This window comes from Choloepus didactylus, chromosome 4, assembly GCF_015220235.1.
Source record: "Choloepus didactylus isolate mChoDid1 chromosome 4, mChoDid1.pri, whole genome shotgun sequence".
NCBI classification, from domain to species: domain Eukaryota; kingdom Metazoa; phylum Chordata; class Mammalia; order Pilosa; family Megalonychidae; genus Choloepus; species Choloepus didactylus.
In genome coordinates, this window is record NC_051310.1 from 23344967 (window position 1) to 23358748 (window position 13782).

Consider the following 13782-nt stretch of genomic DNA (forward strand, 5'->3'; position numbering starts at 1 on the left):
ACAAATATAAACAGAAAGTGTACAGAAATAAAAAAACAACATGACTCAGCTGAAGAGGATACATGCCTCTTAATTACAACCAGAGTACAAAGTTAAAAATGGTATCGATTGCAAAGTAGCTGTGTAACAGCTGGCAGACTATCACATCTGCAATGCAGAGCCACTAAAACAGCCTCCCATTTGGTTGCTACAGACCGCACAATCTGTCAACCAAGAGTAAATGTAGATGCCATGTTGGTGATGCACTAGAATGAAATAAAACTGTCAATTAAATTTTTTGAAATAGAAATTTATTATCTTGATTCTTAAAATGTTTTCACTTCTCAATGTCTTCTGAACACTCATTCTCGGGACACATTTAAAACTACTTCCTGAATTAATTTTCAGCAATAACCACACCTATATGTACTCTAGAGCATTACAAAGAAGTCTATTCGCTTTCCATTCAACACGTTCCTCAATGATCTCACTCACCATGAGACAGAGGACCTGGTATTTTTCTGAGTTACCCTATAGCACCTCACTTTCCCCAACTTATCCAGAAAAAGGTAAGAATGAAAACTCCTTCAGACCTGTATTGATAATTGTTATAAACAGTTACACATAATTTTGGATGCTAATTATCTTTAAATAAATGATCCCTACAAATTCTCAGGATATATGTCACCCTGTGCTTATGAATTGGGTTTACATTAAAAAAAAAAATGCATTGTGCTCAATGTCATTCATTCAGTGCTTTCTCTGCACGACACTGTGTTAACTGCTCTACATACATTCAGTTCTAACAATAGTCATATGTGTTAGACGTCATTGCCCCCATTTAAGAAAAAAGAAACTGATGGCCATAAAGTTTAAGTTATTGCCAGGCCAATTGGCAGGACAGTGGCACAGGCAAGTTTTTAAACAAGTCAGCCTGACTTCAAGTCTGACTTCTTAATAACCACCCCTCCCTACTGACTCCTAATTTAACAGCATGTCATTTTAGGCTCGATGATGTATTCTTATGGCAATAATCAAGAAAACACAATTTGAGTCTTTAAGTGACACATGCCATATTTCGTCTATTTTTGATATAGGATATGACATAGTGAATAATTCCTGTTCCTTTTCAGATTGCTGATGATGGAACAAAATAATAATAATAATAATAATCCACCTCTCCCTTATACTTGTGAAGAATTCATTTTGACTAGTAAGGAGTCAAAATGTTTGACTTTGTGTCTACCAGTGCTTTGTGGATGTTTCATGATGGTGACATTTTGTTGCAAGGCAATTTCTTGAAGATATTTCTTGGTATGCTTTACTGCAAGCCGCCTCACAGTTTTGAGGTTGTCTGTAAAATGTAAAAGATGTTCTTCCTGTAAAATGCGTATTGTGGCTTATGAGTCAGGTTTCTTTCTCAAAATTCAGAATTCTACAGCTCTCACTGAGCCTTTTTGAAGGCATTGACCTAACAGAACTGATGGGGTGTTTGTTACCCATGCTGCCGGGTGCGAGGAACTTGTTCCCATGGGGAGCCTGATATAACTGCAAAGCCTTGTGAAGTCAATTCACTTTCTCCAAAAAATCATCTGCTGGGGAACATCTGCCAGGGGCTGAACACCATACTCAGCAAGGGAAGAAATACAATTAACAAAATATGTTCTCTGTCTTCAGGGGACCCAGGATACAGCATGAAACAGATCCATGAAAAATTAAAGTATATAGGTGCTACCAATAAAAGTATTTTCAAGTTATATTAACTGTACAGCAGTGGGGCAGATAATTGGCAATTGGAATTCAAGAAGCTTTATGAGGGGGGCATTTGAGTTGTATCTTGAACGATGATGAATACAACACCAGGCAAAGTGAAAGGGAACTTTCCTACAATGAAATACTGGAACGAGAGTGCAGCAGTTTGAAGGAGCTTGGCATCTCTGGGACACCGAATAAGCTTTTTTTTAAACAAAACAAAACAAAACAAAACATCAAATCAGCAGATGATGAATGAGGAGGCTGTACCGGTAAGGAATGACAGCAAAATTTGGTTCAATATCTGCATTACACCAGGAGTTTGAATTCTATCTTGTAGGTAATGGTAACGGAGTTTTTTGAAAGCAAGTAAATGTCATAATCAGAAATTCTTTATAGATTATCCTTTGTCTTATGGTGTGTAGGAGAGGCTGAAATAGGAAAAGATCAGAGGAAATTCTGAACTAAATCAGAGTCAGGGCAGTAAGATGAATAAACAGATTTAAGGAAGCACATAAGTGCTGGAACTAGCAAGATTGGCTTATTATTTAAATGTAGGGGGTGGGGGGTGAACCCACAAAGAAGGGGGCAAAGAGGCAGGAAGAGTCTATGCCATGTGTTGGATACCAGTAGCTCCCAGGAAAGACTTTTGTTGATGCAAAGTTTAACTTTCCTGGAAAAGTCTTATTCAGCACCAAAATCTACCAGGCCTCAGTAAATATTTGCTGAATGAAAACAAAACAAAAACCAACAAAAGCCCTACTACTCCATCTAGGGAGCTTAGCAGACTCTGAGCCACAGGTTTAAAATTGATTAGAAAGAGATTGACCCAATATTAAAGTTTATTATGTCATTGAAATGATAAGTATCCCTCCAAGGATATACAGAAATTTTCATCTAATTTACACTTCACAGCAAGAAAACTGACAATCAGGATCATCAGTTGGTGTGTGTGCTAAAATAACATCTGGCTTGAAGTATACCAATAAAAATTCTTTATCCTTAAGTACATTTCATGAAAATATTTTATAAGATATGTATAATACACCCTAAAGGCACACATTCTCTACTTATGCCAAAAGGGGGAAGGGGGTATAAATCCCAAAGACAGTTTGCTAATGCCCTGATAGATTCTGAAATATGTGCATCTTCAGTGAGATCTATAAAATACTTAGAGCAACCTCTCAACTATGAAACAAATTCATTACTAAAAAGAACTTGAATCAGGTCCTTTTAATAGTTATCTCAACTCACCCTGTGGGTATAAACACATCCTGATCCCATCTAAAGCCTTCAAATCAGCTTAATGTGCAGCCATCAGATAATCACAAAAACAGAATTTCTATAGAAAATAGGAATGGATGACCAAGAGATTTTGAAATATATATATATATTTGAGGTGTTTAAAATGTTCCTTTGATTTATAATGAAGAAAAATTAAAATATGCATCCAGTGAAAGAGATCATAGGAACTTCATCATCAAAAGTCATTAAATATAGATGAAGAATTTGTCCTGAAGACTAGTCAGGCTTAAGGCTAGTCGATTTATTAGGAGACTGGAAGTAGTTAAGAGCCCATGGAGTCATGCTTGGGTTAAATATTGACGCTGCCATGTTCAAGCACTGTGACTGTGGACTAATCACTTAACCTCTCTTGAGGCTGTTTTAAAATTTGACAGAAAAACAAAAGATAATATAACTTATAGGATTATTTTAAAGACAAAATGACATCATGTGTGTCAAAGCATTTTGAATAGGGCATTACAAATAGGTAAGTGCTCAATAAATGTTAGGTGCTATTATTAATATTTTAGATTAATTTCCATTTGGGTGCTCAATGGAAATTTAAGAGGTCATATGTGTAATTACCAAGTACAATTCCTAAATTTTCAATTACTTTGTATACATTTGAGAATTTAACTCAAATTGAGTACTGATTTTATCAATGCACCAACACTGACTTTAATCTGTTTAAAAACCAAGATGATCCAATATATAAGGCAGGTGCATCAACCTTACCAACAGGTAAGTACATCTCTTGTGTCACCTTAGATACCCTGCTTAGTTTAACTAAACTATATAATGTTATTACACGGTTTCTGGGACAATGGTATATGTTAGCAAAAGAGTTTGTTATACAATTTGTGAGCTCCTTAATAGCAGTCTTATTTTTCCTTGAATCCTTAACAGAACCTAACATAATACTCTGAAGAAAGTAGATGAGGAGTAAATACACTGAAAGGTCAAACATTTCTTGAGGGACATAGTGGGGTAGAAGATATTCTTGAATTGACGAAGACTCCATTTTAGTCTTCTGTGAGGCCTCTGAATTTAGCCCAATGCTTGAAACAGAGTAGGTGCTTAATAAATTATTTTGAATGAATATATCCCTTGATTAAGGGTCTGATCTCCAAAGAGCAAGGTCTGCAACTCTTGGCAAAAGGAACCAAGAATAACACAGACATTTTATATAAAATGCCTAAATGTAGTATGAATCACCTGTTACCACTACCTTTCACATTTTATGTAAAGTCCCAAATGTAATATGAATCACCTGTTACCACTACCTTTCATAGTTAACTTTCCAACAGAGATTCTAAAAATAATACTATTTAATTGAAATATCATAATTTTATTTCTTGAATTAATCTCTGTTAAATACATTATTATTAGTGAAGTGGCCAAGAAGGGTTCAAGAAGGGGGTTCTGGAAAATCTTATATGTGACTAATCCAGAGTCAAACTTAGGCATACGAATAGAAACATTTTCATGAGTAGATTTTATCGCCCATTGAAAGTATGAATGGATTAGCTATAAACAATTCTGAAGTAGAAAAGTACCATGAGAATTCTTAAGGAGATTTGATATTTAAAACCAAAAGTGTATATTATGAAATGGGGAAAAGACTATTCAGATTGGATAACTATATTGGTATTTGTCTGTTATCCTAAACAACATAGATTTCATAAATACAAAGTTTTCTCTGTGTATATGCACATATTTAAAAGATATTCATAGGAACACACAATTTGGTCAGGAAATGGCAAAGAAAATGATGACTGCACATAAACCCTACACACTAAAAGGGTCAAATGGCCTTCAATTAGACATTGCCTTCGTGGTAGAAGAAAATGAAAATCTTACTATCTCCTTCACTTCTGCCATCCTCCTGCCTTATAGAGAAGCATCCTTCATTTGCGTTTTGCATTAAGATCACAAGTTTTGGCTATATCCCAATAAGTTACTCACATAAACACAATGTGGTTTTCTTTTAAAATAAGCCTTTACTGAATATATCAACAAGATACTGTATAGTGTAAAGTGATGTTTGTAGTTAACAAATTGTGTGACATGGTAGCTCTCAGAGGATGTAGGATGCACAATCCTCCAGTCCGTTGCAGTTTCTTTTCAGAGGAAATACACTGGCTACAAGCCAGAGGCAAATCAACATATGGTTCAAACAATGACAAGTCTTTAGGATTAACTTTCACTGAATATACACTGGTCCTATGAGGGACACACAGTGAGAGTAGTGATGACTTCACCTTGCCTCAAAACAGTTATACATCTTACATCCATGGACACCTTTACAAATGCCCCTCGTGTGGGGTGTGTGTGTGTGTGTGTGTGAGTGAGTGAGAGAGAGAGAGAGAGAGAGAGAATGAAACAGAGATAGTTTTAAAAAGGCCTGTTGCAATTGTCTCTTTGTGCTCTTCTTGTGGATCACTGTTACAAAAAGAAAACTATAGCAAAACAGCCTGATTTAATAGCAACTATCAAATGTGTAGCCCCAAATCACTGACAAGCATTCCCTGTAGTCACCAATGATCTTTTGACCCTGCTAAAGAAATCAGGGAGGGATGCAAAGCTACAGGTTCCTCATATTAGTGTTTTGACTTCAAAAAAAACAAGTGCATCAGGCAAGGCTTGACAAGACTTAGAACAGTAGTCTTTGTTTTGTGTATGTCTCATTTTTCTCTCATTTCTGCTATGCTTTCCCATGCAGCTGTAAAGGTAAATTATGACTAAAACTGTTACTCTCATGTTCTAAAGTAAAACTTTAATGCCTCCTCACAATATGTTAGAGAAAAACAATGTTATAAACAAAGAAGTCCATGAAAATTAACCACTTCACTGCCAAAGGCTAAAATGGACACTGCTCCAGAGGTTTTCTGCTTAAGCGCATTGTGTTCCCTGTGTGTTGCAACAACATTGCCTTGTGTTTTGATGGAGGCTTTGTTCACAACATGAAAACAGTGTCCTCCACAGTGGGGAAGTTCTGACTCTTGTAAAACAACTAAGATCATTCTGACCTTCACTAGTAGGAACTAGAGCTGTAATATTAGCTTCTTCATTAATAGCTTTTACTAGACTTGTCAGCTTTTACACTTTTTTTTTGACGACAGGGAAAATTTCTAACACATTTTCAGCAAACACCCAAGTAATTAGAAATTATATTATTTCTCGCAGGGGAGACTGTTTTCCACTGGTGGCACCATCATTAGAAATGCCAGGAAAATAGCAGGGGAGTACACCCCTTGGCTCTGCCTGTGAGTGTCCTGTGTGATGAGCTGCTAACACATTTGACAGTGTTTGAAGGGAGTCCATGGTCTCTCCATGATCAAATCCATCTCCCCACCCACGCAAGTGTGATCAATAACCCTGAGTATGAATAACAACTCATGAATATCTTTCTGGTCATGGCTATATCTTTTCCTTTTGTAATTTCCTCTGTGCAGCGACAGTTGTCTAGCTCTGAAGGTGGAGGAATACTGTCTAAAACCACCACATTTGGTCAGAGAGCTTCAATCTCTTTATAATCCACTGACTATGGGCTTTGCTCCATGGTTTCAGTTGTACCTTCAACCTTGACTCAACTGATCACCTCAGGCTGCCTGTTTACGATAAGCAAGAGAGAGCCACATGTAGTATAACCATGTCCACAACTGAAAATGCCAATCGAAGGATAATTTACCTCTGATGGTCAGATAGCACCTGTCATGAGTCATGCATAAGACATTACAAATTCCATTATGTGCTTTCTATCCCAGTGTAGGCAAGAGTCCAAATATGTTATTATAAGGGGGAGACTAAAGTTAATTTTAGCAGCGTCTTGGTCATGCTGTGCACAAGATCCAAATAAAGCCAGGAACTGGAGTGGACCTCTTGGGGAACACTTTCTAGCAGAGGAACCCTTGCGACCATTTTAACCATTACACTTGACTAGGTCTCCGTTGCATCACTTAAGCTCCAAATATTTCTATGAACGTTGCAAAACAGGAAACTCTCCGCACTTGGTCTTCTTGGTCCAAAGCAAATTTTTAGCAGCCAAAATTCCCACTGGGGTTAAACACACAAAATGAATAAATGAGAATGATTATTTTGTGGGTAATGGGGAAAAAAAACTCCTCAAAAGTCAAAGTACTTTCCTTTGAACACACGGTTTTATCTCTGCAGCTAACGGGAAGAATTATCCAGCTAAATACACAAAACCCCATGTCATAGCCCTGGATTTTAGATCACTTTACTGCTACACTGATCATCTTCACAGATTGTCTCATTCCTTCATGAGGACTTCACTTTAAAAAAGCAACAGCCGAAACCCCCTATCTAATAGACTAAAATGGAAACCAGTTACTTTAGAATTAATTCAAATTAAGTCATAGCTAATGTCAGCTTGACTGACTGCACAGTTTCAATTCTTGTGTCCACAACATTATAGTCAGTTGTATTTTCTGCTGATTCTGAGGGACAAGGACAATAAAACATATAAGTTGGAGGGGTATATTGTTAAGGAAAATAAAGCTCTTACTATAAAGAAAAGCTTGCATAGCACTTTATACCTATATTCTTACAAAAAAGACAGATCACAGTTTTATTTTGTTTTAAAATAAAAGGATAGAGAGAAAGCAAGAAGATTGTGACATTTAGTTCACAGGTACCAAAAGTAACGGCCAGAAGAAAAGAAAATAGGCAGCACAGAATAAAATGCCTTAATTTGATTTAAAAAAAGAATTTTCCAAGGATGCATCTTTATATAATGTATGTGACCTATAGCCCTTCTACACCTAAGGGATGAAAAGGAGTAAATTATACACATTTTCCTAAGATGGACATTGCTTCGGAAATATGTAGTATTAAGCGTGGATAGTCCTCTCTTCTCTATACCCTCTGTTCCTATGCCCTGCTCTGCCCTGCCAAGACTGGGGGAACAAGTCTTCGCTCTGCTCTCTAGCTTGTTTATTTTTCATCTGTTGTCCTGTTATTATGAGATTGATTATCCCTCCACAGTTCCCAAATATGAGGAACATCCAAGATTGAAAAAGAAGAAATGAAATTTCAAAAGAGGAACTGTATCAACATCAGTCCAAGGTGGAAACTCGGTATTGCTTTAAAAAAATACATTATCTCAGCCAGCTTTGATGTGACTTTACAGAATTATTAGCAGTGAAAATTAGTGTGGAATTCAAAATGGGTAAAAAACACATATGGATATTCAGTGCAACTGAGACTGGCACCCATAATTTTCTTTGATACTGAACAGGGGAGCAAAAAACAAATATAACATAAACAACTAATGATGAAAAAAAATGCTGTAAGATTGGAAGACAAGAATTTGAAAGGGATATAAAGGTATTAATTCAAGCTATTTCAACATGATACTAACAAAACAGTTGATATCGTATAACAGAACCACTGCTGAGCTGGCCTGCTCTAAATGATATCAGTAAGTTTTAAATAGCAAGTTGTTGAAGAAAATTCCAAATATTGATTGCTTGTTGGTCTAAATATCATATTGACATAGCCTCAAAGTGAATCTACCCAAATAATTCTCATTATCAAAAATAATTCCATTCAATATAATCTTCCCATTATTTTATTAGCCTCTTCTAAAAAAGTATTCTAGAATATATCTCTGTTGAATTAGATTCAACCTGACATACGATTTGAATAGTAACACTTTTAAAGGGAGTTTTCCTACTAGAACATCATATCTGTCCCTGCGTATGACCGAAATCAGACACAAGTTTCTAATTCTGTTACCACATAGGGCCAAGAAAGCATGAGGAGTGATTTTTAAGTTCCCAATCAGAAAGTCAACCTCCAGGTTCAAAGGTCTTTCAGAATCTCATCTCGTTTCCTCGATTCTTCCAGGTTGGGTTAACTTATCTCATAGGAACTAGCTTCCTTATGATGCTTTCTGTATTTCCTGCACTGAGTTCAAATCAGGGTAATACCACCTTTCTTCTATTTGGGAGTGTTTTACTTTCCCCCCTGAGCAGGTGTAGAGATAGCATGAAGATATCTGGACCATTCCCTATTTTACTCATCTTATTTCTCCTACCCCGATCAGTCCATTTTAATCTGCCCTTTCATCTGATCACCGGCTTTAGGAAAGGAATTTAATCTGGCAGCTTCGACAACAAAATGGTTAATGTGCATCGTAAGGAAGAATCACTCGTTCTTTTACCTTAGTGTTGGGTTCTCCTTGTACAACCCTGTACAGTACTTCAACAACTACTTTTTTTTTAAGATTTAAAAAGCAAAGAGTTACAAAACTGTAATTAACTTGAAATAGAAAAGATAGCACTTTTTTTTAAATCCCATTATATAGTACACCGTATAAATTACAGAGTATTCAAATGCACAACTGCATCTGCGTAACATTTATCAAATGTAATTTGCGTCTCTTTATGTGCACACACATGTGTGTTCTCAAGAGTTTCACTGTCCGCCTTTCCAATGCCGAGCCTCTGGCTGTCACGTTGGGCAGTGCTCCAGGTCTGACACACTGCTGTTGCAGTATCGCATGTTGTTGGGGATATGGCAGTCTGTGTAATTAATGCCCCCATTTGGGGTGTAAATGGGCTGCAGTCTGAAATCTCCTTTAAGGAGCTGATCGTTATTTAAGGAGACGATCTGAAAACTGGTTTCTGTCATCTCCAAGATGGAGTTGTCCTTCTTGGTGCCTGCCTCACAATAATCATCTTTCCGCCGGCCCCGGTTGTATTTCCACTTCTGGGAGGTGTAGCGCCCCTTTTTGTGCATGTGCCAGCAAAAGATGCTGAGCAAGACCACGAGCACAAATATCACTGCGCCCCCAATCAAGCCAGCCAGAAGAAAAGGGGAGCCCATGCTGTGGGAGGTTGTCTGCTCGTGGCTGGAAGCAGTGTTGCTGCCATTGTTCAAATAGGAGGCCAGGGTGGTGGCCTCAGAACAAACAGTATCTTCTACAGCTCGGTAATTAAAAGCATCCAGAGGCACTAAACAAATCCGATAGGTGGATTTCGGCTCTAAATTCACCAGGCTCAGTTGTTGCTTCTCACCACTGACTATGCGTTCCTGAACAATGCCACCCACTAAACTGTGGCCCATTTTCACCCAAGTGAGTTTGTACGCCATCACCGTAAAGAGGGAGAGCCAGCTGACCTGAATGCAAGTGTCATTCACAAAATGGATAGAGAGCTGGATCCGTTCAGAAATAGGCGGGGTCACCCTTTCTCTGCCATCCCAGTCAGGTATGGTGGGAAGTTTCAACGTGGTAGGAGTTAGAGGAGTATAGCTTCTGCTAGGGGTTGGAACAGAAAGAGTGGGAGGTTGAGTTGTTGGAGAAGGTGGACTTGGAGCTGGGGTGAAGAGAGGAAGGTCAGGCATCATGGTGGGACATGACAAAAGATTCATATTCAACTCTCTGACAGCCATGCCCCGGACTTGTTCAGGACCTTGGCACATGAAACCCCTCACATTGACAGATGAAGGGATATACTTGAGCCATTCCGTGACCCATTTAATACTGCAGTCGCAAAACCAAGGGTTATTCCGAGCAGTGAGCTGCTTCAGGTTGGAGAGATTATCAAAGACCCCTTTAGTCAACATCCGCAGTTGGTTGTTGGATATATCCAGCCTTTCCAGCTTACGGAGATTTGAGAAGGCTGTCAAGGGGATGTGGTTTATCTGGTTGTCCTGCAAATAGAGCCTGATCAGATGCGTACCTGGGAGGTCAGGAGGGGGACGGGAGAGTGAATTCCGTACGATGGAAAATTCCTTGAGCTTGGTGAGATGGCTGAAGGTGCCCTCAGCAATGCCCCTGTTGGTCAGAAGATTCCCATCCACAATCAGACGCTCCAGGCTGGTGAGGTTCTGAAAGGCCATGTCTGATATGACAGCGATGCGATTCTCATCCACTCTCAGCTCTTGCAAGTCCACAGGAAGGCCAACAGGCACGCTGCTGAGGTGATTCTTGGACAAAAACAACAATTTGAGGCTAACTGCCTCCCGGAAGGCCCCATCTTCCACCCCTACCGTGGATATTGAGTTGTCATCCAGGTGTAGCTCTTCTAGCTTCAAGAGCTGGGCAAGGGCAGCCCGTGAAATGGTCTGAATGTTGTTTTCCTGCAGATGGAGAACTCTGACATTCTTGGGAAGGTTCATGGGAAATTCGTCCAGTTGGTTGCCATACAGGTAGACGGTGTGCACCGACTGTACGTTGTGCAGTTCTGCAGGAAACCCAGCATTATTAATTTGGTTGTTGTGGAGGTAGAGGACGGTTACACCCTCCGGGATCCCAAGAGGCACTGAGGTCAAGCTTCGCTCGTTACAGTAGACAAAGTTCCTGTCACAGCGGCACACGCTAGGGCATGCCAGGAGCTTCGACACCTGTGAGTAGAGCCCCAGGGAAATGATAAGCCAAGATTTCAGGAAAAAAGCCCCATGGCCGGGACACTTGGTGGTCTGTAGGCCCATTTCTGAAGTAAAGAAATAAAATACAATGCGATGAGGGGAAAAAAGGCAAAATGATGGGACCAGGCTCTGTTTAAGTCCAGAGCTCCAGCTAGAAGAAAGGTCCTGAAAGCACACAGTAAAATAATCTTCCTGATGTCTCTGGCCTTATCAGCCTGTGCTGCCCTCTTTGCTGTTGTCCTCCATGTGCAAAAAATTTCAATAAAGAGAATTTTCCACACAGACAGTGATCGGTAGGTGCCCAACTGGGCAGGCAGAGCTCCCTTCTCTTGTAGAGCAGATCAGCTTTGATCAGCCCGTGAACTTCTTGGTTAAGCTCAATCCACAATCTGTTGTAAGAAAGAAAAAGAAGAGTCAGTTGTGGACAGTAATGGAAGATGTGGTGATCTATCATCTTTTTAAAAACAATGTGATTAGGACTAAATGGCTACTGTCAGGAGTTGGCATTAAGTGGTATTTTAAATAAGAATAATTTGCTTGAAAAGATACTCAAGAAATGACAGACTGAGGACTTTTCAAAAGAAAAACATATTGTGACCTCTGGGCAATCAATAATCATATGGTGAATTTTACATCCCAATCAGCACCTTTTCTTAAACATTAATTTTCATATCCAGAGGCCACTGTATTAGAAAACACTGATCACCTCCAAATCCTATTGGTCACCATCTGTTTTCAAGATGGCGATGGTGACTGGACAACTAATAAGATTTAAAGGAATAATGTGAAACTCTTTGTAGTTATAAATAAACATTTATATGCAAAATGTTAAAACATTAAATGCAAAATGAATCTGACAGAGCCATGTAGAAAGGTGCATCCTTTTGATCTGGCACTATGGTGAGGGACATAATGCCCAGAAGCCTTGTGCAGGTAGAGGAAAGAGTTCTCTTTTCATCTTCCCCACCTCTTGCCTCCCATCCTCCTGTCTACCCCCGAAACAACTTACACCAGAGTTATCAAGTAGAACGACAAAACTCCAGCCCATGACACATTTCTATTTATCCCCTCTTTGGGGACTTACAGGTCAGATGAAATACACTATTGTGATCCCTTTAAGAGTTGCCAAGCTTTCGACTAGGAATGAATTATTTTTCAACAACTCTCCCTTCCTCCTATCTATGAGTATTTTCCTGCTTTTACACAACTTCTAGTAAATTATGAAATGACAGAAGACATGGCTGGAGTAGTACAGGCAATCCACAGATAGCAATCGTGCCTTCTTGCTCCAGAACGTGTTGCATCTTTTTTCAGATTGGAGAGAGGTAAAGAAGTTAATTTAAAGGTGCCAGATTTGATTTCCCAACAAAACAAGCTAACATGATAGGACATGGCAAGCTGTGAGTCTCTTAATTCTCACCGATATACAGAAATTGAAATAACTTATATCTAAAGGCAAAGAGTTTCAAAATATTTGAAACTGTTCCCTTAGCTATCTTTAGAAACATAATTAAAAATACACTGTAAATGTTATTTAAGTGTCAAGGTCATTGTGAATTTATTCTACAATTTAAAAGATTGTAAGCTATCTAAAAAATGCCTTTGAGTCTCAGAAATGGCAAAATTTGTTTTTTATTGTTTAAAAACCTTAGGAAACAAATCTTCTTCCAACCAAAAACAGATGGCTGTGGGGATGCTTTAATAAAGAGCAAGCACTGCTTAATTAAAAAAAAAAAAAAACTTATAAATATGTGTTTTGCCACTGAATAAGACCTATCCCCTACAGAAGCAATATCCCTATCTGCTTAGAGAATAGTTTGTAGTGTTAACTATGGCTAGTACAGAAAAAATATGAATCTAATGCCTTCTTTAGGTCAGATTTCAAACCATCCCAATATTTCCTAATATCGTGTAGCTCAAGTGTGCTCCTTGGTCCCGAGGCATCAGCCTGACCTGGGAACTTCTTAGAAATACAGAATCTCAGGGCACATTAAAGTTTGAGAAGAACTGCCCTAAACAAAGTGACATTTTATTTAATTGCTCACATGTTTTTAATGTATTAAGTGTAAAACGGATGCAAGAATAAGTCAAGTGACCCTCTGAGAAGAGTAAAGACACAGGGCACACTAACCTCTTTTGTCCCTGGGAGAGAATTTCAAATGACATCTTACGTGTAAATGACATCTTAATAGGTGGAGTAGTACAATGACCAAAGAAGTCACTTGGCCTCAATGGATCTTTGAAAATTTTTCAATGATAACCACTCACATCTAGCAGGAGCTTAAAGGGTTATTTGCAATCAGATGAGCCTACTTATATAAAGCATTACTTATTTAGGAGCATAATATTGTTTGGTGCCATTAGCATTTA

The 13782-nt window shown here is 38.5% G+C and overlaps 1 protein-coding gene across 2 annotated transcripts in view; it reads right to left on the reverse strand.

Annotated features, from left to right (window-relative positions):
- Positions 1 to 273: 273 nt before the first annotated feature.
- FLRT2 (fibronectin leucine rich transmembrane protein 2) overlaps positions 274 to 13782 on the reverse strand; it is a 98706-nt gene continuing 85197 nt past the window's right edge. For both annotated transcript variants that reach the window (XM_037832138.1, XM_037832137.1), the window contains exon 2: positions 274 to 11801. In XM_037832138.1, the coding sequence (XP_037688066.1) occupies positions 9493 to 11475 (1983 nt within the window). In that variant the 5' untranslated portion in view covers positions 11476 to 11801 and the 3' untranslated portion in view covers positions 274 to 9492. The remainder of the gene's footprint in view (positions 11802 to 13782) is intronic.